At 43.9% G+C, this 23,598-nt stretch overlaps 1 protein-coding gene across 1 annotated transcript; it reads left to right on the forward strand.

Moving 5' to 3' along the window:
- CAPN6 (calpain 6) lies at positions 1-23,598 on the forward strand. Its single transcript, XM_030835710.2, has 13 exons — positions 1-89; positions 6,388-6,567; positions 15,316-15,447; positions 16,492-16,700; positions 17,213-17,405; positions 17,969-18,162; positions 18,398-18,475; positions 18,575-18,761; positions 20,691-20,813; positions 20,992-21,194; positions 21,766-21,887; positions 22,446-22,582; positions 23,416-23,598. Exons 2-13 carry the CDS (start codon positions 6,403-6,405, stop codon positions 23,596-23,598), a joined length of 1,926 nt encoding a protein of 641 aa, XP_030691570.2. The 5' UTR covers positions 1-89; positions 6,388-6,402.

Below are 23,598 nucleotides of genomic sequence, written 5' to 3' on the forward strand. Positions count from 1 at the left end.
GACTTTGTAGGGGTTACCTGGCTAAGAGCAGCGGCAGCGGCAGCGGCGGCAGCAGCAGCAGCAGCAACAAGGCTCCTTGGATAACTCAGGTGAGGAGAGAGGACATTCGCAAACTCATCCTGCAATTTTATTTGCTGGATAACTTAGAGTCTAAATGAAATGAAGGAACTTGCACTTTATAGGTAAACTCCGCAGCTATCATTTTATGGTTTGTCTGGATAGAATGTGTGTGCGTAATAGCAGTTTGGAAACTTCGAAACTAATGGAATTTTGGATTGCTTATTTGGGGGGGGGGCAAGGGGTAATTGTGGTTGTCTGGCCATGAGACTTTTCTGGTGATATCTGCTAGGGTTTTGTTTTGTTTTGTTTTTTGGTCTCCTGTTACTTAAAATACCTGGTAAGGAAGGACAAACCTGGGAGGCGAGTGTGAGGGGGGGAGAATCCCCATTTTCAGGGCTTTATTCTAGCTTCTGCTGACCCGCAATTGTAGGCAAATTGTTGAAATGCAGGCAGAATCTTGGAGCCACACTGTGTGCAAAAGGTCTTTAAGCCCTGGAAGTGGGGTCCATAAGTGGTACACTGTTGCACAGGAGGGAATGGCAGCAGAGTCTGTCCTGTCTGCAGAGCCGGGATCTTCCTGTCCTGGTGACAGGTTGATCTTGGCTATTTCATGATCAGCCCCTGGCTGGCCTGGTTTTGTTTTTCTCTGATTCTTGCATTGGTGTAAACTTAGATTTGCAGCTGGGGGCTCTATCCGTCCCTACCGCAACTACATTGTTCTGGGGGCTTAGCTGGACTACTTGACCAGAGCAGGCTGGGGTGAGAACGCGGTGGCAAAAGGATTGGAGCATTGCACTTAAAAATTGGTTCTGAGGATTTGGAGCTTGAAATATGGTGACAAGCACATAGGAAAATTAAACAAATTCTGCCATCCTGACAGTCACTTCTGGCTTCAGGATAAAGCATCCTGGTTTGTAATTAATGTTTTTATTGAAATTTGACTAATGCCTCATTTGCTAATATTTGTTGTGAAATTAAGGACATTTTATAGTCTGAAGGAATTTAGGAAAAGATTCTACGGGGGACGGCTAATTAACTTGCATTCCTCTTGCAGTTTGTGTGTATGTGAGTGTGTGTGCACAGACGCGCATGTGCGTTTATGAATACTTTGGATTTGAATAGCATTCTTTATTTATCCTTAGAGTCCTTAGCAGGCGAGGCAGAAGTCTAAACACTTGTGTAGTCAGGAATAGGTTAAAAAGCAGGCTTTCCGTATCCTTGGGAGTTTTCAGTCCCTAAATTAAAAGCAGAAAAAGCCCCTTTGTGACCCCAAAACAGTGTTTCTTTGATTAGCCTTGATTTGAAATCATCTCACCTTCTGACAGCAATTCAAAAACAAAACTCCTAAGTGCATTCTTGTAAGAAGAGGACAATAAGAATTTTCAAAAGCAATGTCTTGAGGTTTTGTGTTGGCATGCTCCCCCAGCTTTTTTTTTTAATTGTGGTAAAACGAGTCAGGAGGTCCAGGTTTTAGTGCTAGCTCTGTCATTAACTGTGCAACCTTGGACAAGTCCCTTCACCTTCCTGTAAAAGCAAGGAATTGGACTAAGTGATCTATCTCTAAGAGTCCGTCCAATGTAACATTCTAGAAAAACTGGAATTAGATTTTCGCAGGGCTATAAAATTAGACCTATAGGATGGGCTTATTCCAGCCAAGAGGGAAAAATAAAAGGGGTAGTGGGGCAAGTCAGCCAAAATGGAGAGGTGGAAGAGAGAGGAGGTACTGAATGGCAGAGGGGCCATTTTATATTGGTCTTTCAAATGTTTGTGTGTGTCTTACTTAAAGTATGTGATCAAATCTCCTCATTTTCCACTAAGGACAGAAAAGGGATTTAACTTGCTTAGAACGAGCGCTTCCTAATACTACTGCCCTATATTGGTCTTATCCTTAATAGTTAAAAAGCATGTTCACATTCCTAATTTTGTTAGCTCTCCCCAGTAACACCCTGAGGTGTATATGGGGCAGCCATTTTATTCCCATTGCTCTTATGGGGAAACTGAGGGACAGAGATGTTATCTACACTAAATGATGGTATTTGGGATTGGATCTCCTGACTATGTGTGCTCTTTTCATGATTTTGAATTGCTTTTCATTTTTTGATAGAGTTCTGCAACAATGGAATTAAAGGAAATTGTGCACTCTTTTTCTTGGAATTTCTTTGAACAGGGTCTTCTCTCTGGGCAGAGTAGATGTGTTCTATATAAGGCTGGATCAGAGGACTTTTGTGGTCCCTTTCGGACCTCAGAATATCTGGCCAACAATTTGAATCTGAAGAACCATACGTTCGTTGGTAGATGCATTCTCTAAGGTGTGGCCATGCTTCTACCTGTGTAGACGTGGAAAGCAACTCTTCTCTGGGTAAAATGTGGATGCTGAATTTTGATTACTTCTCCTTCTCCAAGCCCCGTTTCTCTCCTCACACCACCCCCAGGGGTGAGGATAGAGACCCCCGATTGTGGTGAAAGTGGCTGCTACGTCATGCCGGGGCAGAGTTAAGTCTTCTGTATTCACTTTGCTCTGCAAACTCCCAATTGCTTTGACGTCCGATTTTGTCCCAAGTAGAATACAAGGGGGAAACTGGGGAAAAGGAGAAACCAGCCAGGAACAACACTCTCGGGGGCCCTGTTCTCTCCCTCTCTCCCCCTTAAATGCCGTCCCCTGCCCTCCCACTCACCGCAATGGAAAGCAGGTTGTAAACCACAGACTGGATTTCCTCTTATCAGATCATAATTCTCTTGAGTAAACTGAGGCAGATTTCATTTTTAAGAGCAAAATCTGGTTTCTACTCTAAGGCTGACCCACAGGCAAAGAACAAGTGATTTTCCTCTTAAGACTTTGTCCAGCTTCCCAAACTTTCTAGTCCGGTGAGTAGCAAAAGCCCCCTCTCCTAACTGTGGCCTCGTGTTCCACGTGGCAGGCTCCCTCAACTTTCCCTGGCAACTCCTAACTCACCACACCCTGGAGCCACCCCTCCCACTAGCTTTGGTTCACACGGCCTTCTTCATTCTCTCTGGATGAAGGATCCCCACTCAAACAGTACTTCTTAAGACCATTGTCTCAATACAAAACTGCACACTCTTTTTCACCCAACCACCCATAATACTAGCCCTCAGGACACAAGGTCCCCCTTCTTAAATGTGCACGTTCCCTTTGTTAGCTGGAGGCCTTCTTTGGTTGATACTCAAAACCCCAGCTTTGCTTCTGTTTACTGACTTTCCTATATGTGGTCTTTAACCTAAAGGCTCTCTTGTCTTCACAGCTGGGTACAGTAAGATAGCAAAGAAGGAACATTCCCTTCTCCACTCTCCTATACCCTGACAGGGCAAGTTGTTGATGACAAACTCAAGACAAATTTCTGAGTTTCCAAAAGTTTTCTGAGACTTAACTGATGAATCCTGAGATGTGAAGTGTTTGGATTCTCCCATGCTCATCAAACCATGGAAATAAAGAACCTTTTCAATATCTACCACGGCAATGAATTCTAGGCAGAATGCCTCCAAGTTAGGTATCATGTTTGCTTTGGAGGGTTTTCCTCATTTGAGCTAAAAAAAAAAAATCCCTTCTTTAAGAAGGCAGTGAGCAAAAGAAGCAGTGTGGTGTGATAGAAAGCTGTACACTAAATCGGGTGTTAACACAGACCAGGCTTTGAGTCAGCTCCGCCATTTTCTAGCTGCCCCTTGTCTGAGCTGCCGTTTCTGGAGATACAAAATGAAGGGCACAGATAACATCTACAGAACGTGGCTGCCATGAAGGGAACATGAGCTGAAATGCACCCTTCAAACAATAAATTGCTACACAAACATTCATTTTCTACATAAGACATTCATCCATTCCACAATGGTACCACTATGGTACCACAATGGTACCACTGCTGGGTACCTAGCTCTGTGCCAGGCAGTGCGAGGGCTTACAGTGTGTACCTTGCACTTATGGAGCCCTTTCTGCTTATTCGAAACACCTGTACACTAACCATCTCATTAGGGAGAGCCACAGTGTAAGGAGGGCAAGATAAATAACCCCACTCCCCTGTTGAGAAAATTGAGGCGCAAAGAAACCAAGGTCACAGCAAATGGAATATAGTTTTCTGCTACCCAGTCAGAAATCGGGGGCAATTCTACTCTGCAAGTCCGACGGGGCGTGGGACTGCAATTGTGCTCTAACGAATGCCTGTCAAAGTTGAGGCTATTGCTCGCTATTCCTTATTTTCTGTGTGCCCCCAAAATGCGTGTGCCCTCACCCGAAAAGCTTGAATTATCTGCACCAGCTGTACATTCTGTCTCTGATAAAGTCGACTGGAATCATACCGGTTTTGAAAATCAAACTTGATTTTCTTCTCAATTGATGCTGTTTCTACCTGTAGACAGGCCTCTTTATATAATAGGGATTCCCTTTGCAGGCATTTGACTAGGTAACAAGGTAGACTGGCAGCAGCAGCGGGCCTTCCCAAGAACAGGACATGCTCACTTATCCAAAATGTTCAGGAACTAGGAGGCTCTGGGAAACTAAATATCCTAATTGTCCCAGACGATCCCCCATTTGCAGTCCCCAGCCTCTGGCAATCCACCCAACCTTCCAGGAAAAGCAAGAGACACGGTAGGATTTGTTGTAAGTTTGAGCACATGTAAAAATTGGGGTCCATTTGTAAAAGGCCCCAGAAAGGAGCCTGGGCATACATTCAGATTGGCTCTGATGCTGCTTAATGGAAAACTATTACTGATACTGTCCACGACTTCAAACACAGTGAAATACACGTTAATATTTAAAACCCGTGGACAGACTTAAATCTGATGACTGAAAGCATTTCAGTACTTGCAGTTTCCTGTAGCCTTCCATTTGAAAAACAATTGCCAATAAACAAGGCTATGGAAAAACTGGTTATTTTCAGCTTCTTATTCCTTGGATTCAGAGAAAGGGTAAGTTTGTTTACATATATTGTAGGTTGCAAATAACATCGAATTAAATTTTTTTATGGTTTTCAAATGGGGAGACTTCTTTACCGGTAAGGCATTTCAATGTAATACTAAAGGAACAGGAAGTAAGATAGTAGACAGGTCTGATTAATATTACACTTTTTATAAAATAACAACTGCCTCATTATTAACTGAGTTTTGAGCTGTGTTACCTACACAGATATTCTTTAAAGTGCTAATTAATTAGCCTTTTTTTTCAAATTTCATCCATTTTTTAGCAGACACTCTGACCTTAGCCAGATTTTTTGTTTCAACCCTCATGTAATCATAGAATATAGACACCGTTATCCTTAGAATATATTTTTGATATACTTGGTGCATATAGATTTTACAGCACCCTTCTATTTACCATTGACTGTCATCAGAAGATCATTAAAATCATTACAAATCTATCTTTGTGAATCAAGCAAAGTCACTGAAAACCCTATTATCACCCCAAAGCTGTTTAAAATCAAATTTACCTTTCAAATTATCCTCATAAAAACCAGTTGTCAGGGGCATTTGAGTGTGGGGCACTCTGATAGACATTGCCTGAAGAGCCACTATATTAATTCTCTGTATAGCCGTGTGAGAGTTGTTTCGTTGTGTTTTTTTTTAAGAAAAGAAAGCAACAGTGTATTGACATGGGATAAGAATCCACCTAATTGGTGTAACTGAATTTCGGAGTCTGCCTTTTATAGTGGGCCAATGATTGCACACTAGACTTTGAAGAAGACAGACACATACAATCTTTCTATCTTTCCTTGTCTTCGGAGGCCATCTGCTGAGCTCTGTTTCTTGCATTAGTCTTCCTGGCCAGTAATAAAAACGCAAACCTCTTTAATGATAAAAGGGAAGGAATTGTGTAAAAGGGCTTGTTAGAAGTGAAAGGGGCTGCTTCTCTCCTCAAGCACAAAGTGTGTGGCCCTTCAGGGCACCAAATTATTCTGAATGTAGTAAAGCGATTTTCCCCCTTTCTCTTCAAATTTAGAATTTTTCTGTGCTTGAACTCCTCCCTGCCAGTGGAAGATGGAAGATTGCCCTTTAAATTATAATGACTCACGTTTAACTAGCAATCTTAACGTTTGTTATCTATTTTTCCAATAAGATTGTTAAGGCCCATATTACCCCATTTGGCAGATGAGGAAACTGAGACCCAGAAATGGTTTAGATGCCTTATCCCAACCCCCAGACGAATTTGCTGCAGACCCTGGGCCCTTCTTTCCCTGAAAATGGTGACTTTTCCTTTAAAGCTAAAACTGAGGTGCCCAGCTCTGGGAATAAATCACTGGGATGACAACTGTTTGTCTAATCTCAGGGAATCTTTAAAAGACTTGAGAACTTCTTCCTTCAATAACAACAATTTTCTCATTCTAGACATAGTTTGACATTATGGGTCCTCCTCTGAAGCTCTTCAAAAACCAGAAGTACCAGGAACTGAAGCAGGAATGCATCAGGGATGGTAGACTTTTCTGTGATCCAACCTTTTTGCCTGAGAATGATTCACTTTTCTACAACCGACTGCTTCCTGGGAAGGTGGTGTGGAAACGTCCCCAGGTAACTTCGTTGTTTCAATTTCTGTTTCCCTCTTGATCTCTTTCATCATAAATCTACTTGGTCCACTACTTCACTCACACAGCCCACTGCGTATAGACCCGTTTAGCAGACAACTTTATTTATTTTTTTATAGCATAATATCCTTTTTATATTTTTAGAGCACAGCAAAATTAAGAGGAAGGTATAGAGATTTCCCATGTATTCCCTGTCCCCAGACATACAGAGCCTCTCCCATTATCAAATGCCACCTCTCAGCGTGGTACCTCTGTTACAACTGGTGAATTTACACTGACACATCATAATCACACAAAGTTCAGAATTTACATTAGAGTTCACTCCTAGTGTTGTACATTCTATGGGTTTGGACAAATGTATAATGACATATAACCATAATTATAGTATCCGAATATTTTCACTGCCCTAAGAATTCCCAGCAGACAGCTTTAAAATTGGGAAGTTTTATGGATTTGTGCTTCTGGCTCTAACTTGAGGAATCTTGAATTTTAGTCACATTTTATCAGATTTAGTCATTTAGAAAGAACAAAAAAGAGATATACCATGCTTGTTTTCTTTTGGAAGTTCATTTGAGTAAATACGGTGACTCAGAAAGCAACTATACTCTTGTTTCTTTACTGAGTTACCTATGACAGCAACTTCAAGATAATCTCAGACCACTGAAGAGAAAAACTTATATGGTGAGCATAAATGAAATAAACTCAACAAGATGGAGTTTGAGTTGGGGGAGGGAGACTTCTTTGCTGCTCTTTGGATACCATCGTCTGTATTCTCCCACAATTAGCAAAGTGGGATCCAAGTAAGATCGTATATCTTTCACCGCCTATTCATAGTTACTATGGTTCTCTGTGGAACATCTGTATGTTGTGTCTCTAAAGCAAGTCTCAGAAGCCCTTTACAAGTCCTACATGAGTGGGAGGTCAATGTACAAAATGATAGGATGTTGGAATCTGGAGAATAAACAGTAACCTGGTTATATCTAAAGGGTACGACTAGATAGAAGGATATTCAACCTGGGCTCCTTCCCAAAGTGGGTGACCAGGTATATAAGCCATCAAGGGCTGTTATGAAATGCAAATTCTTGGACTTTCACCATATCCTGAAAACCTTCTGATCCTATTTCACGATGTACCTTTTTTATGCACTATTAACCATCTCAGTCAGCAACTCAAGGTTCGCTTTCTTCAATGAACAATTTCCACAGCTTGAACTCCTGAAGGGAGTTCTTACAAGAGCTACTTCGGTTTATGTAGGTTGCCACCAGGGGGTGCCAAGATACATGGGTCGCGTCAAGGCTCTTGTTTTCTATGTGACTCAGAGGGCATGTCTCCATTTTTGCCCATAAAGTATGATAGTCGCTGAGAATATAAGAGCTGCAGAAGTTCTCTCCATCAGAAGGAAGATTACACTGCTGCTCAGTTTCTGTGCCTCCAGTCGTTGACATCCCTGTAGATCACTGACCTGCAATACAAATCTGGAAAACAAATGCATGGAGAAAATAGAAATATGCTGTTTGGGAGCCACTCTTCTGAATGGATGGTGATAATGAGGGCCGCCACTCTTTGTTGATGGTTGGTTATGAAAGAAAGGAGATCGATAGGGCAGAAGTAGCTGAAAAGAAGGCAGGGAATCGAGGGAGGTTTTCTGGGGGAGGGTGTCTTTTACAAATAGGACATATTTATAGGCTAAGGAGGAAATAGTAAAGGAGAGGTTAAAGACACAGAAGAAAGAAGGAATAATGGATGGGGGTGAGGTCCTGGACGAGGTGGCAGGAGATCTGACGGGCAGTAAAATCGCAAGCCAACGTGAAGCCATTCTCCTGATGTGAACCAAGCCGACAGTGCTTCCTGTATTGGCCCGCCTTTAGACACATCCTCCCTCCCCCATCTTGGCTCCGTCCTTTGTCTTTGCCTTCATCTTCCAAATTCTGTGGATTGAGTCCTAGATGAATTAGCAGGGAAGGAAAAAAACTTAGTAACCACTGCAATAATCCATCTTGCCTCTGAGGCAAGCGATACCCCTTCCAAGGTGAGGGAGTGTCAGAAAGAGAGAGTGAATGGGGTAGAACGAGGCAGAGGCATTTAGAGCATGCCTACGATGGGCCCAGATACTGTGTCTGGAGTTTTCTATACATTTTTTCATTTCATCCTAATTTGCTATAGCTTAGTAAGGTAGGTATCTTTAAAAACCACTTTGATGTAATTCTTTTATCCTGGTGTGAAAAATAAAGGTAGATACTATGTTCATTTTATTGATGAGGAAACTGTGTCTCAGAGGGAAGGTAAGAATTTTCCCAGGGTCAGACTACTAACAAGCTGGGATTTGAATCCAGGTTTGACTCCAAAGCCTGTATTAGTTTTTACTCTACCATGCTGCCATGTCAGGGAGATAGATTTGCTCGTGTCTCTTTTGGTAAAATAGGTAGCTTCCCTCCAGTAAGTTCTCACATTCCCCCTCACTGTGTTGATGCTGTACACCCATTAATTGATCCAGACTCTCCCTTTTGCGAGCATACTCTGAGCTTAGTCTTAATTAGGCCCAAAGAGAGAGTCAGTTGAGAAGCATTCATCGAGCGCTTACTCTATGCCAGCCTCTGTGCAAGATACAGACGAGGCCTGGGGTGAGGGATTCCCATTCCAGCTGACGAGATGGATATTGAGCTGTCGAAGAGTTAAATAAGAAATTACTGCTCCACAGAGGAAATGCTATTTTCAGGCATATAGCCAGTAAATCATAGAGGGTTTTGAAGAAAAGGAGATCATGGTGGATTGGAGCAGTTGGGGCGGGGGACTCTTGTGGGGAGTAGGGGGAAAAACAACGTTCCGGACCACCATCTGAGTCTCTTCTAAAAGCCGGAGATTCCTCTCCAGCCAGAGTGGAGGCCAAGCCTAGGGGCAAGAACCACGTCAAAGTTCTCTGGCCTCCCATCAGTAAAGCCAAGAGACGGCCTCTCTAAATTGGCTCAGGAAGACCAGATGGGTCGTTGGACTCACCTGCCTCATTGGCAAGGTTGAGATCCTCATCTTCAGGGAAGCTTACAGACATCTTGTCCCTTGGCATGCCACCTCGCCTCATACTCAAACAGGGTTCGTTTCTGAAGTCTCTAAAATGGAAGAAGCACGATTAACCAGATATTTTCTGTCTCTTTCCCTCCTGGGTTGCAAAGCCTCCGTGTCTGTAAACACCACTGCTAATCAAACCAACCAACTGCGGTCCAGCGCCACCATCCTAGGGCAGGATCGAGCTCCCCTCTTCCCACTTGCCACTTCCCTGCTGCACCCTAAGGAGCTGCTTTAGATGGGCAGGGATTGTGAGGGTGTTTTGCAATTGTTTGGTGCCCCTTCATCTGCCCATACCTTTCAGAGGAAGATCCTTCTCCTTAACACCTCCATTGGTCCAATGACCCCAGCTACCGGCCTAGCTTCCTGGGTACACAGCTATATTGCCTGATACCTGTCCTCCTGAGCTTTCCTGTCCTCCTGGACCTTCAACATATAAAGTCTTAGCAGATTCTAAGAGCTGAGTTCCCCTGAGTTACAGTGTGATCCTAAGACGGCAGGTAGGATTTTTAGGCTGAAATCTAGCCACCAAATTCCCACAGAAAATCTCTTCTCCAGTGACTCTCCCCTCCTACCCGCCTCTGGCTTTTTTCCTGACTGAGTCGTACCCAGCTACAATCGTGTCTTCGAGTCAGACACAGCTATTCTCCTGCTAAAATGGAGCAAGGCCTTTTGGGGATTGCACGGCCAGCTGTGGAGGAAGCCAGGGCACCTGCACAAGATCTGGCAGCTCTCCTGGTCAAGTTCTGAGTTCAGCCTCCACTACCATGGCCCTTGCCCAGGTCTTTTCACTACCTTGGGTGAGAAGAGGCCGATGAGGTTCTGGATTAAAGCAAAGGTGGGAGGAATGGGAGGGATCGGTTGAGAGGGGACATTAGAAGCAGAGAGAGATTGCATATGAGGGACCCCGTTAAAGGAGAAAATATTTCTCTCTTTGTGCGAATAGAAATTTCCAACACCCAGCTGAATGGGACACCTCTGTAGAGTAGTTTTGGCCTAGACTGTTCATGAATTTCTTTTTCTTCCCAGAGATCATGTGCCTCCACGTGAATGGTCCTAAGTGTTTTTCTCTGTTGACACAATCGAAAAGAGTTGAATAGGCCAATACTCTTGCCATCTGTCCTATTTATTTTAGATTCTGAATTTAAAAAACGCTAGCAGCTTTATCGAAGTACAATTTATACACCATAAAATTCAGCTGCTTTAAGTATACAAAGCAATGATTTTTTAAAATAAATTTACCGAGTTGTGCAAACATCCCCACAATCCAGTTTTAGACCAGTTGCATCATCCCAATACAACCCCTTGTACACATTTGCAGGGAGTAAACCCCTCCTCCCCCCAGTCGCAGGCAACCAGTAATGTACTTTCGGTTTCTGTCTAGATTCGCTTATTCTGGACATTTCACTTAAAATGGAATCATAAAAGTAACTGGCTTCTTTAGGTTAGCATGATTTTCAAGGACCATCCATGTGGCAGCATGTATGTTTCTTTTTATCGCTGAACTGTATTCCATTGCACGGATATACACATTTTTCCCAATAAAGCAGTTTGGGATTTACACCTGGAGTCCCCTTGCAGAAGTCTGAAGGTTTAAAGAAGAAGATAATTCTGTAGTGACTTGCTTGTCCAGTTTGGAAGTGGAAGTTGGGCTTAAGATATTATTCTATGGTTCCATATTGAGTTTTCCTTGGAGGGGTTAGGAAGGAAGAGAATGTTTTACCAATGACAAGATCGTCATGCAGAAGCAAAACTCCCCAGCAAGTAAAGTTGACTCCTTGTGCAGGTGGTTCAACATCGGTCCCTGAGCCGAGGTCCACCTATAAATGCCGTGTCTGGAGATGGTACGATTTTCTAAGGATAAGATAATGGTTGCTTGGACTAGCTGTTAAAGCCCTCAGGCCCTGGATGGCAGCCCTGGGCCTTCTGGGACGACTTAGAGCCTTGGACTTAGTCCTAATGTACCTACTGCAGGGCTGGCCTCACTTGTAAGTGTCCACACTGTCCTCATCCCCATGGGACTGCTAGACTGCCCATAGCACTTTTGAAATGCCTCCACTCTTCCGGCTGCTGGTTTTCTAGGCAGCCTTTCATTTTACTGTGGTTCTTGAGGTTTACCCTGGACCTCAATGTTTATTGTCAGCAAATTTCACCTGTGTAAAAAAAAAAAATTGCTAAATACGTGATGTGGTAGGTGCGAAGAGAGCCACATAGAGTGACATGCGTGGGGCTCCAAGACTTATAACTGTATGCCTCCCTCCCCCCACCCAGAGGTCTCTGGGAAAGGAGATGAGGTAAGGACAATAGGAGGATCTCTCAATGCTCAGCTAAGAGAACATACTTCCTAGAGATGCTGCTTTGCTTGTATCAGCAGAAGGCTTTGGCTCAGGAATAGGGGTCTGCAGAGACCATTCCTGGATTTACTCTTGGTGCTTGACTTCCTAGTTGTGTGTTTTCCCCCAAGAAATTATTTTGCCTTGACAAACAGCCCAGTTTAAGGATCACGTCGACTAGGCCAACACAGCTGGGAACCATTAGAGGTTCAGCAATCTTCCCTACCTCTCAAGCCACCCAAATATGTGACTATGTGAGCTGTGACTTCTCCTCCAACTCCACTCCCTACCATTTCAGCAGAGCTTGGGCTGAAGTGTCCCATCTGCACTCTGCATCCCAGCTTTGACTTACAGGAAAATGTCTCCAGCCTTGCTTCCTCACCCCTGCAGGAATTATAGCCAGTTGTCTAAATCTAGGGGAAAATTCAATAAATATCCATTTCATTGTTTTCAAATTTGTCACCAAAAAGTCCATTTGGCTGTTAGATTTGCATTGGCTCATTACCCGTTACCCTTTCTACCTCCTTAGCTATTTCTAGTCTTTCACTTCCTTAAAGAGGTAAAAAAAAAAATGTGGCTTAATAAAAATGTTCTCCCGTGCTTCACATCACGGTGCTGACATACATAAGAGTTTGATTCATATTTAGTGGATGAAACTGAGGAGATTAAAGCACATTGGTGATATCTAGCCTAGAACCAAAAGCTAAGACATGAGTTAAGCCAGTCTTCCAGAATGATGGAGAGCTTTTAGGTGAGCATTAAGCAAAGAGACATAAAACACTGGGATGGATGACTGAGACAATGAGTTGCATCTCCACCCCTGAAGAGCTTCACGGTATTATCCTTTGCATGGTGACCATTGATCAACTTAAAGGCAAAAGGATGAACCAGCTGATGTCTAGAGGTTCCTTCTCTAACTGAAGAACCTAAAACTTTAGTCCTAGGTCTACTAACTAGCTAAATGACAGGAGAGGCAAGTTACTGCCCTTCTCTGTGCCTGTTTCCTCATTTGTGAAATAAACAGGTTGACAAAATAGTCTCTAAATTCCTTCCAGGTTTGACAGTCTATGGACTGTTAACTCATTTTTAAAAACACATTGTTAAATAGCCATCTATCATGTATGAAGAGTGGTGAAGTAAAACTGGGGCATGGGCCAGTTTATGAGAGGAAATGGAAAATAAGGTGTTTTTTTGCCCAAATGTATATTCTCCCATGATTACACACAGCTTTACACACACACACACACACACACACACACACACTATATATATATATAAAATCACATTCACGTTAGTCGACAGGAGAATAATTATCCAGTTCCTCAATTTGAGTTCTGTTTCCATGTCTTTTTGCTTATTTACATGATCCTTTAGGTCTTAAATAGAAGTTGACATGCCAAAAGTGTTTGCTGAGCCTAGATCCCTGCTGTGAATTAAAGCCTTGTGGAAAATCAAGACACTTATGTAACTCCAACCACTAATAACTCTACATAAAACCAGCAAATAATTTGCCTCAATAATCTAAAAACACACTTTTCCACATATCAATGTTCACTTTATTGTTTTTTCATGCTTGGAAACTATTAGATGCATCATCTAAGTCCCAGAAATCACTGTATAACTTTACATCTTGCTACAAATAAAATGGTAACGCCTGACTCAGAAAGGAAAAACTGTATTTCGTCTCATCTTAGAAAGGGCAAAGAAACAATCAGAAGAGAAAGGATATCAGGACTGAATCCACCCAACACACCTGCTTTATGTTCAATAAATGAAAAAACAGGCAGCTCCCAACGCATGAAAAAATTTAGTAAGATAGAAGTCTTCTACTAAGACAAAAAAGTAATGAGACACCAGACATGCATCTAAAAAAAAAAAAAAAAAAAGACCAGAAAACCAAAGCTGACGGCAACCCACCTAACTCTCCTTTTGGCGAAGGAATGACCAATTAATCTTCAGTTTGGAATTGTCCTTGCCCAGAATGCCTATTCCTTTCCAGAGTTATTTTGGCTTTTAAAGAATATATGGAATGTTTCATTCTGTAGACCAGACCCTTCATCAAGGAGAATTATGTCCATTAAAAAAAAGAGGTTTGAGAACCAGAAAAATATAGCTGTCTCTATTTAATAATTTTTTAAAGGATATATGTCTAGATTTTCTTTCCATTTGAGACTAGGATTTATTTCTGCTGGGTAAGCAAAATGTCAAGGTACTGGCCAACGGCCTCCTCCACGAAGCTGTCTCCATCTACCCAAGACTTCATTGGTATTTCCTGCCTTTGAACTCTGCAAGGGCTGATACTCTGAGTCACGCAAACGTGTCTTCAATTATGTGGTGTCATGTATGTGACTATACCTCTGTCCATGACTGTCTCTCTACTCCTTACGCCTCCATCCCTCTCCCTTGTCCAACTGCTAACTCTAGTCATTCTTAAGCCTTCAGCGTGAACATTACCACCACTATTCAAATTATTTTGTCTACCACCAGGGAAATTTTGGGGATCCTTCCTTTAGGCACTGATTATACTTTGAAAATTCCTCCATTACATTGTGCTGGAATTGTATTATTTGGGCCTCATTTTCCTACTTGCAGTGGGAATGGCACAGCTAATGATATGTTGGGGAAAGACACACACATACGCCTCAAACAAATACTTGCTCCACTCTGTCCAGGTTCTGAACATCCCCTGTGGGAAAAGAGTATCTGTTGAAGTGCTCCTAGACGCGGTCTATTACCACCTGCTGTTAGTGCTGCTGCCATCTGTATTCATCCAAAGATGTGGGGAAATCTTGTTGCGTGGACACCGCTGTTGCCTTTGCTTTATGTTAGGAAAGGGCTTCATGTATAAGGTCTCCTAACTCATTTTTCTGGAGAGGGAGAAGCATTAATGTCCACCTCTATCAGGTCTTGTCTTTTAAGTGCAATCACCCATCTGAGCACAGGCGCTTCAGAAAATCTCATCCTGACAAATAGGTTCAGAATGTAATGTGCTAATCCCTCGTTCTCTCTTTACAAACTCACTGCTGCAGTGAAAACTCTCTAAACCTCAATGATAGCTATGTCTGAGGGCTCCCACCAGCACGTCTCATCCTGTCTCAGTCGCATCCTCTCCTTCCATTTCTCCTGCCGCCTTCCCACGTGACCCTTTTTCCTGTGTCCTGATGAGCTACTGCTTTGTGTTTGTTTCCACAACCCCCCAACCTTTCCTTTCTCCTACCTGTGGAAGTCCTGGTAATCTTTCCACCTTACCTCATCTGTGAAGTCTGTCCTGCCTAGCTGGGCTCACACTGACCCATGGGGAACACTTCCCAGGCTCTTAGAACCAACTGTTGTATCCACAGGACATCTGCGATGACCCCCGTCTGATTGTGGGCAATATCAGTAACCACCAGCTGACCCAAGGGAGACTGGGGCACAAGCCAATGGTCTCTGCGTTTTCCTGTCTGGCTGTTCAGGAGTCTCACTGGACAAAGGTACCGACCTCCCTCGGTTTCCACCTTCTTGTCTTCTTTAGTAACTTTAGGAAAAGTCAGCTCGTAACTGTCTCAGATTGTTTAATCCCTGAAGTCAGAAGTATTCATGATTGAAGGTGATTTCCCTCAATTTTATTATGAGAATTTTCACAAATACAGAAAGTTGAAAGAATTTTACAGTCAACACCCATTTACTCACCTAGATTCTACCATTAACATTTTACCCTATTTGCTTTGTCGCACATATTAGGTGATCTTTTGTCACTTGCAGTACTTTGACTCAGTAGCTCTGCATACTTGCATTCTCAGTACCTACTGGGGTAAAAAGCCACTGGGGGCCAGGAAGTCACTGACAGATGTGAACAAAAGAAAAGGTGAGAAAGGTGGAACTAGATGCTTGAAAAGGTTCTAATAAATTATAAGAGTACAAAAATCCCTTTGGCATTTAGGCAGAGTTCAAGGCAATGAAGTGTTGACCTGGGAAAAATTAGAGCATTTTCTTCAGAAAATAACAATTTTCGAAGATGAATGTGTAATTGTATTTAAAAAGGAGACTTTCCCAAATATAATTTTATTCAAGGTGTGAATAAAATCTATAGTCTATAGAATCTGCACGAACTCTCTAGGATGGACCTTTGAAAACTGAAACCACAGGGGACCTTGTGTTTTGATTGATTTTGCTTTTTAAAATGCCTTTGTTTATGTGGTTAAGTATGCAACCACGAATATGTTTGTGTAGACAGTTTCTCATGATCGAGTTTGTAGATTAACTGTGGTAAATAATTTAACCCATAACTTGCTGCCCCCAGTCACCCTGTGTGTATTCAGGGCAAGCATGGTAATACTATCCTCAGCAAAACTGAACTCGGGGAGCAAAAATTGCAGAAAAAAATGCCCTACCAGGGACTTCCTACCTAGACCCAAACCAAATGTATTTGGTGTGCTTCCTGTCGCCACATGGGATTTGTCAGAAGTCAATTGTAATCTCAATATTTGGATATGGTCTGGTGAATAACAGTTGATTGAATGTTCTTATACTTCCAGACAATTCCCAACCATAAGGAACAGGAATGGGACCCTCGAAAACTAGATAAATATGCTGGGATATTTCGCTTCCGTTTCTGGCATTTTGGAGAATGGACCGAGGTGGTGATTGATGACTTGCTGCCCACCATCAATGGAGATCTCGTTTTCTCCTTCTCCACCTCCATGAATGAGTTTTGGAATGCTCTGTTGGAAAAAGCTTATGCCAAGTAAGGAGGGGTGTTGGCCAGTCAGCGGTCAGGCTACACAAGGAAAGGAAGGTCACATTCATCCTTGGGAACTCATGCTCTCCCAGCTTAGCCTTGGGCTTTAAATTGGGTAGGATATCAATCAGATCCAAGGCATTGCTTTGCACCTGGGAATGGCCCTCCCTAATTCTAGATGAGAAAGAAATCAGCTGTCCCAGTTTCCATTAAGCCCTTACTGCTCCCAGGTGCCCTCTTCCTGCTGCTGATCTACAGATCACATGGCATTATGGCCGCAGATTTTCTCCGTGTCTAATATTTACCTGTAGAAAGAAGTTTCTGCATGGACCGTCCTAGATAACATAGCCTAAACCTAGAAATGTGACTATATTCTCAAAATATCTCTCATTTTGTACCTAGAGGAAAGCTAGCCAGTAAAGGCTGGCTGGGCAAGGACTGTTTTAACTTGGGGGGACAAGATGTCCTTGACCTGGAAAAATACTTTTGCAAAGATAACTTTGCATATTTGCCCCCAGGCTGCTTGGGTGTTATGAAGCCCTCGATGGTCTGACCACTACTGATATCATCGTGGACTTCACTGGCACATTGGCTGAAACTGTTGACATGCAGAAGGGAAGATACACTGAGCTCGTTGAGGAGAAGTACAAGCTGTTTGGAGAACTGTACAAAACATTTACCAAAGGAGGTCTGATCTGTTGCTCCATTGAGGTTTGTACTCACCCAAACCACTCTTCGCTCACTTCCGGCAGAGGAGACCGTGACATTTAGTGGAGAACATCACCCTTACCCTGGAGATCCAGGACAAGTCATTATGAAACTCGGAAAGCTAACGATAGGCACTGAGCCCTGGCGCAGAGGCTAAGGAGATTTAACCTATTTTCCTTTTGTACCAGTCATCCCACTGGAGGCCGATGTAGCATCCGAGCTGATGGAAATAGTCTCTGCTAAATGATTCCTCCTGCCTCTGCTCCTGGGTGTGGCAGTTATAGCTGTTTGCTCAAAGAATTAACCAACCCCAACCCCAACAAATTTCAATGCTCTTCACATCAATGTACTACCGTGGGTCATTTGAATTGTTTGAGTTGTTATATTAAATTCTTTATTTCCTTTCCTTGGCTTGCTTTGTGTCAAGTTAGGCGGCAGGATCAAATTTCTATCTGCATAAGAGAACTAGTTTCAACCATACTCGGGTAAACCAGTCAAAGAAGAGGGAGAGCCAAGCCTTGGATCTCCCAATTCTTGTGCCCTTATGTATCTTTCTTTGCTCTCAGTTTCCCAGTCAGGAGGAACAAGAAGTCGAAACTGATTGGGGTCTACTGAAGGGCCATACGTACACCATGACTGATATTCGCAAGATTCGTCTTGGAGAAAGACTCGTGGAGGTCTTCAGTACGGAGAAGCTGTACATGATTCGTCTGAGGAACCCCTTGGGAAGACAAGAATGGAGTGGGCCCTGGAGTGAGATGTGAGCGGCTTTCCACTTTGATTGCTGCATCCCCAAAGCCCTATACGTTCTCCCAATCCCATCCCTCCAGACCGCTAGTGGGCTGTCAATACTTAGTGACATGGGGCCTGTGACTTAGCTGGTGGTGAGACAAAACTGTCCCAGTCCTCATGTATTCTGTTCCTTTGGCATCCTGCTTACTGTAGGAAGTCAATGGCAAACATAATGGCTTATCCCTTTGTTCATTTGCCTTTAGTTCTGAAGAGTGGCAGCAACTGACTGCAGCAGATCGCAAGAACCTGGGGCTTGTTATGTCTGATGATGGAGAGTTTTGGTGAGTAGGGTTTTTCTGTGCTAAAGGGAATTGGGGCTTCCACATGGAACTGCAGGGGTAGGTATTAAGTATCATCTTCATTTCTTTCCTTCCATTCAGGATGAGCCTGGAGGACTTTTGCCGCAACTTCCATGAACTGAATGTCTGCCGCAATGTGAACAACCCTATTTTTGGCCGCAAGGAGCTGGAATCGGTGGTGGGATGCTGGACTGTGGATGATGACCCGCTGATGAACCGTTCAGGAGGCTGCTATAACAACCGTGATACCTTCCTGCAGAATCCCCAGGTTTAAATCAAATTCTTTTTCTTTGCCTTCAAGTTATCAAGGCAATAGGAAGCCAGGTCTCACCTTGGAGTATTTCTTTGACATCAGTTCTCCCATTTGCAGCTATTGTGTAATATTCATCAACCAAGATGCATAGGGATTGGCTCAGATGCCTGTAAAGCAGACTGTGTCTCTGTAGAGACGTGACTTGGTGACATTATCAAATCCAAGCCATCTCCTCTGGCTGCCTCTCTCCTGACCATATTGCTGGGTATGCTTTGACACTCCCTGCTTCCTTGTGATGGTCCCACATTAGAGAGAAAGGACCTGCTCCCTGACGTTTTCTCAATTCTTTTCATTTCTTTACTGCCTAATTGCTCTCTTGGGTACGCATGTACTATATGTGTCCTCTTTCTCATGCAGGTGATTCTTCTGAACCCCATCATTAGGCCTCCCTTTTCTCATCTAGAATACCAGGTCATTCTTCTCAGGATTTGAATCGCTACCCTGTCAACGACCCCGTTCCATCCATCTCCCATTACAATGCTATTCCAGATGACACATTAGAGGTCAAGCCCAGGCACACCCCAAAGCAAAAAATCCGAACATCCAAAGCCTGAACCTATAATAACCTTGATGGTTTTATCTGCAAATGTGCTGATGAGCTAACCACAGGAGACAAGACTTCTGACTGTATTGCAGCCTTACACGAGTGTGTCTTTTCTTTCCATGAGCTTCATTGGCCAGCCACTTTGAAGGATACTAAAGCTGGTGGGCTGATTTACTTAACTCATAGTTTTCTCCATTCCTTCCACCTTAATTGCCCCTAAAGAAAAGAAAGCTCCTATTGCCACCCCCCTTCATTTACAGCCCTAGAAATGCTTTAACTATCAGGAACATATACCAAACTGGGGAAATGGGCTGTTTGGCTTCACTGTTTAAGTGTCTGTGCAGGATGAACTGATGGGGGCCTCGTGAGCTCATGTTTCTGCATCTGTTTCCTGTTTCTTGGTGGGAGGTTTGGGGGAGAGCGAGAGAAATCTGATGTCTTTTAGTCTTACTTCCCAATGGCACCATGATTCCGCAGATGATGTTTGGGAAGTCTCTAGAAAAGGAGTGCGGCATCCTTAAAATGGTGATAGCAAAGCATCAATTCACCAAGGAAATGGATCCGGCCCCTTCCACAAGTCACACATCTGGGCTGGCAATAGGAGGCTAGCCTAGGGGAATGCTGCAGTGTCAGGTGAAGTCAAGCAAGGATGCTTTCTGTCTTTGTTGATTCTCAAATTTTCCTGTGTACAGCTTTTAAAAACAAGGGGACAGTTTATAAGATTTAAAAAAATTTTATGTATTTATTTATTTTCGGCTGCGTTGGGTCTTCGTTGCTGTGTGCGGGCTTTCTCTAGTTGCGGCGAGCTGGGGCTACTCTTCTTTGTGGTGCGCGGGCTTCTCATTGCGGTGGCATCTCTTGTTGCGGAGCATGGGCTCTAGGCATGCGGGCTTCAGTAGTTGTGGCTTGCGGGCTCTAGAGCGCAGGCTCAGTAGTTGTGGCACACGGGCCCAGCTGCTCCATGGCATGTGGGATCTTCCCAGACCAGGGCTCGAACCCGTGTCCCCTGCATTGGCAGGCGGATTCTTAACCACTGTGCCACCAGGGAAGCCCACAAGGGGACAATTTTAAAAAACCCAAGATCCTCCCAAGAACTTATTAAAACAAAGCATACCCCCTTTGGCATCAAAGGCCTAGGTATGAAGTTGGCTCTCTCAACACATGCTGAATGCCATAGGGAGAAGCAAACATTAGGATCTGCATTTAGCAAGTCAATGGCGAAGCCCAGAACATGACCCAAGTCTCTGCTTCGCAAGGTAGAGTTTTCTTCCCTGAAATTTGAGCTGGCTCGTCTGAAACAGAAGTGCTAACTAAGCTCCTTGCTGGCCTCTTTCCCTTAGTACATCTTCACTGTGCCCGAGGATGGGCACAAGGTCATCATGTCTCTGCAGCAAAAAGACCTGCGCAGTTACCGCCGCATGGGAAGACCCGACAATTACATCATCGGCTTTGAGCTCTTCAAGGTAAGAATGGGCCTTTGGAGCAGAGAGAATGATGGCAAACAGTGTCAAAATTAGGACGGCTTGGGGTTAGGGGAATCAAGAAAGGTCGAGGGATAAAGAAAGTAGAAGAGCTAGGCTCTTCAAACGCAAAAACTATGATCTGAGCGCAATAGAGCATCTCCTTCTCTTGCATTTCCAGGTGGAGATGAATCGCAAATTCCGCCTCCACCACCTGTACATCCAGGAGCGTGCGGGGACCTCCACTTACATTGACACGCGCACCGTGTTTCTGAGCAAGTACCTGAAGAAGGGCAACTACGTGCTTGTCCCAACTATGTTCCAGCATGGCCGCACCAGCGAGTTTCTCTTGAGAATCTTCTCTGAAGTGCCCGTCCAGCTCAGGTGCCCTTTCCTTGGCCAGCCCTGCCAACTCCCATTCTGTGCTTTGCCTCCAGTCCTAACCCTCTTGGCCCTCTCCCCCTAGGTGGACACTCAAAGGGACAACTTATGCAAGTCAGATTTAACTGCAGTGATGGCAGGAGAAAGATTTCTCAAAGTGGTGTGGGTTGTGAGAAGTTCCCTGCGGAGGTCAGAGCTTCAGCGCTTTGAGCTGCCATTTAAGGAGAACAGGCCTATAGCCTAAGCTTTTCCACTTATATTTTATCTTCTGTTCTCTGGCTGACTCTTCTCTTAAACAGCTGGCACTCCTCACTGCTCCTCTATTACGTTCTGAGTGCTGGGTCACCAAAGCTACCTTTTCACCCCAGCCCTGCCTACTCTGATCTTTATCTGCTGGGCCTTAAAGCAAGGGGAAAGGAAAACATACTCATAAAATATAAGCCATGTCGGAGGAGGAATGGGCTAGGTCACTTGGCATTTCGTGTTTTTCAACAACAGGGTCTGCTTTGGCGAGCCTATCTCCTCATCAAAGGGCATTCGTCATGGATGACGTGTCTTCTTTTTGATGTTCCAGGGAGCTGACTCTGGACATGCCCAAGATGTCCTGCTGGAATCTGGCTCGTGGCTACCCCAAGGTTGTCACCCAGATCACAGTGCACAGTGCCGAGGGCCTGGAGAAGAAGTATGCCAATGAAAGTAAGAACTGCAGGGGTGTCTGGGAAAGCAAAATCAGTTTCATTTATTGCATATATGGTTAGAAAAGATGGTCACACATGATTCTCTCCAGTGGCGTTTTCCGTGTAGAAAAGTCAGAATGGCTGTCAACCGTGATAGGAAAATGGGATATATATAAACAACAAGGGCCTACTCTATAGCACAGGGAACTATATTCAATATCCTGTGATAAACCATAATGGAAAAGAATATTTTAAAAAGAATGTATATGTGTATAACTGAATCACTTTGCTGTACAGCAGAAATTAACACCATGTTGTAAATCAGCTGTACTTCAATTTAAAAAAAGAGAAAATGGGATATAAAAGTCTTGGGGCAAGGGCCTATCTAATATTCATTTCTATATCCCTATATAAAGTATAGAAAAGAAAAGGGAAATAGGAACCAAAGTCCTAGGTCATTCTAGTACCCAGGTGTGATGCTAAAAGTCCCAGAATAGACTTAGTGAAATAGTGTCTTGACTATCTAGAAAGAGGACTTTTAATCACTGTGTTAAAAATAAATGTTACTTTGTTCCAGCTGTAAACCCATATTTGGTCATCAAGTGTGGAAAGGAGGAAGTCCGTTCTCCTGTCCAAAAGAATACTGTTCATGCCATTTTTGACACCCAGGCCATTTTCTACAGAAGGACCACTGACATTCCTATTATAGTGCAGGTAAGGATGTGAACAGGGACCCTCACGTGGCTCATATTCAGTACCAGATACTGGATGATCCCAAGTGCCTCACAGATGTCTAGGATACGGAGCAAGGCTTATCCTGTTTTGTTTGTTTGTTTTGGTTTTTTTTTTTTTGCGGTACGTGGGCCTCTCACTGCTGTGGCCTCTCCCGCTGCGGAGCACAGGCTCCGGACGCGCAGGCTCAGCGGCCATAGCTCACGGGCCCAGCCGCTCCGCGGCATGTGGGATCTTCCCGGACCGGGGCACAAACCCGCGTCCCCTGCATCGGCAGGCGGACTCCCAACCACTGCGCCACCAGGGAAGCCCTATCCTGGTTTTTTGTCTGTTTGTTTTGTACTGGAAGACACCTCCCACCAGGCACAATCACTGGCTTCCTCATGAATCTCCATCCTAAATCTCCTCTCCTCTGTTCTTTCATTGTGGGCAGAAGCCCGCATGCTGGCAGATACACATGTTGACACAGGTACTGTAAATCCCATGTGGGGAAGTATATGCCAATTCACACGACCCTCGCCCTGCGGCTCAGAATGGAGCACTGTGGTTTGGCCGTTTTTCTGACTTAATGCTTCTGACCAGCTGCCTTTCGGCGGCCATCTCATAGATCAAGGTTGATTCTGAACTCTGACTGGTGGCTTTTCGTCTCTCCTCTTTGAGGTACTTTCCCCTTAGCCAGAGAGGTATCAGGAAATACAGTCCCTTGGTTTTTACACAGACCTTTCAAAGCCCGGCATTAGGTTCTAGATGCCACTCGGCAAAGTCCAATGTTACGGAAGGTTGCTCATCTTCACTTTCTTGACTTGTCTCTCCAGGTCTGGAACAGACGAAAGTTCTGTGATCAGTTCTTGGGGCAGGTCACTCTGGATGCTGACCCCAGTGACTGCCGTGATCTGAAGTCCCTGTACCTGCGTAAGAAGGGTGGCCCAACTGCCAAAGTTAAACAAGGCCACATCAGCTTCAAGGTTATTTCCAGTGATGATCTCACTGAGCTCTAA

This window comes from Globicephala melas, chromosome X (assembly GCF_963455315.2).
Source record: "Globicephala melas chromosome X, mGloMel1.2, whole genome shotgun sequence".
In the NCBI taxonomy this organism is placed as follows: domain Eukaryota; kingdom Metazoa; phylum Chordata; class Mammalia; order Artiodactyla; family Delphinidae; genus Globicephala; species Globicephala melas.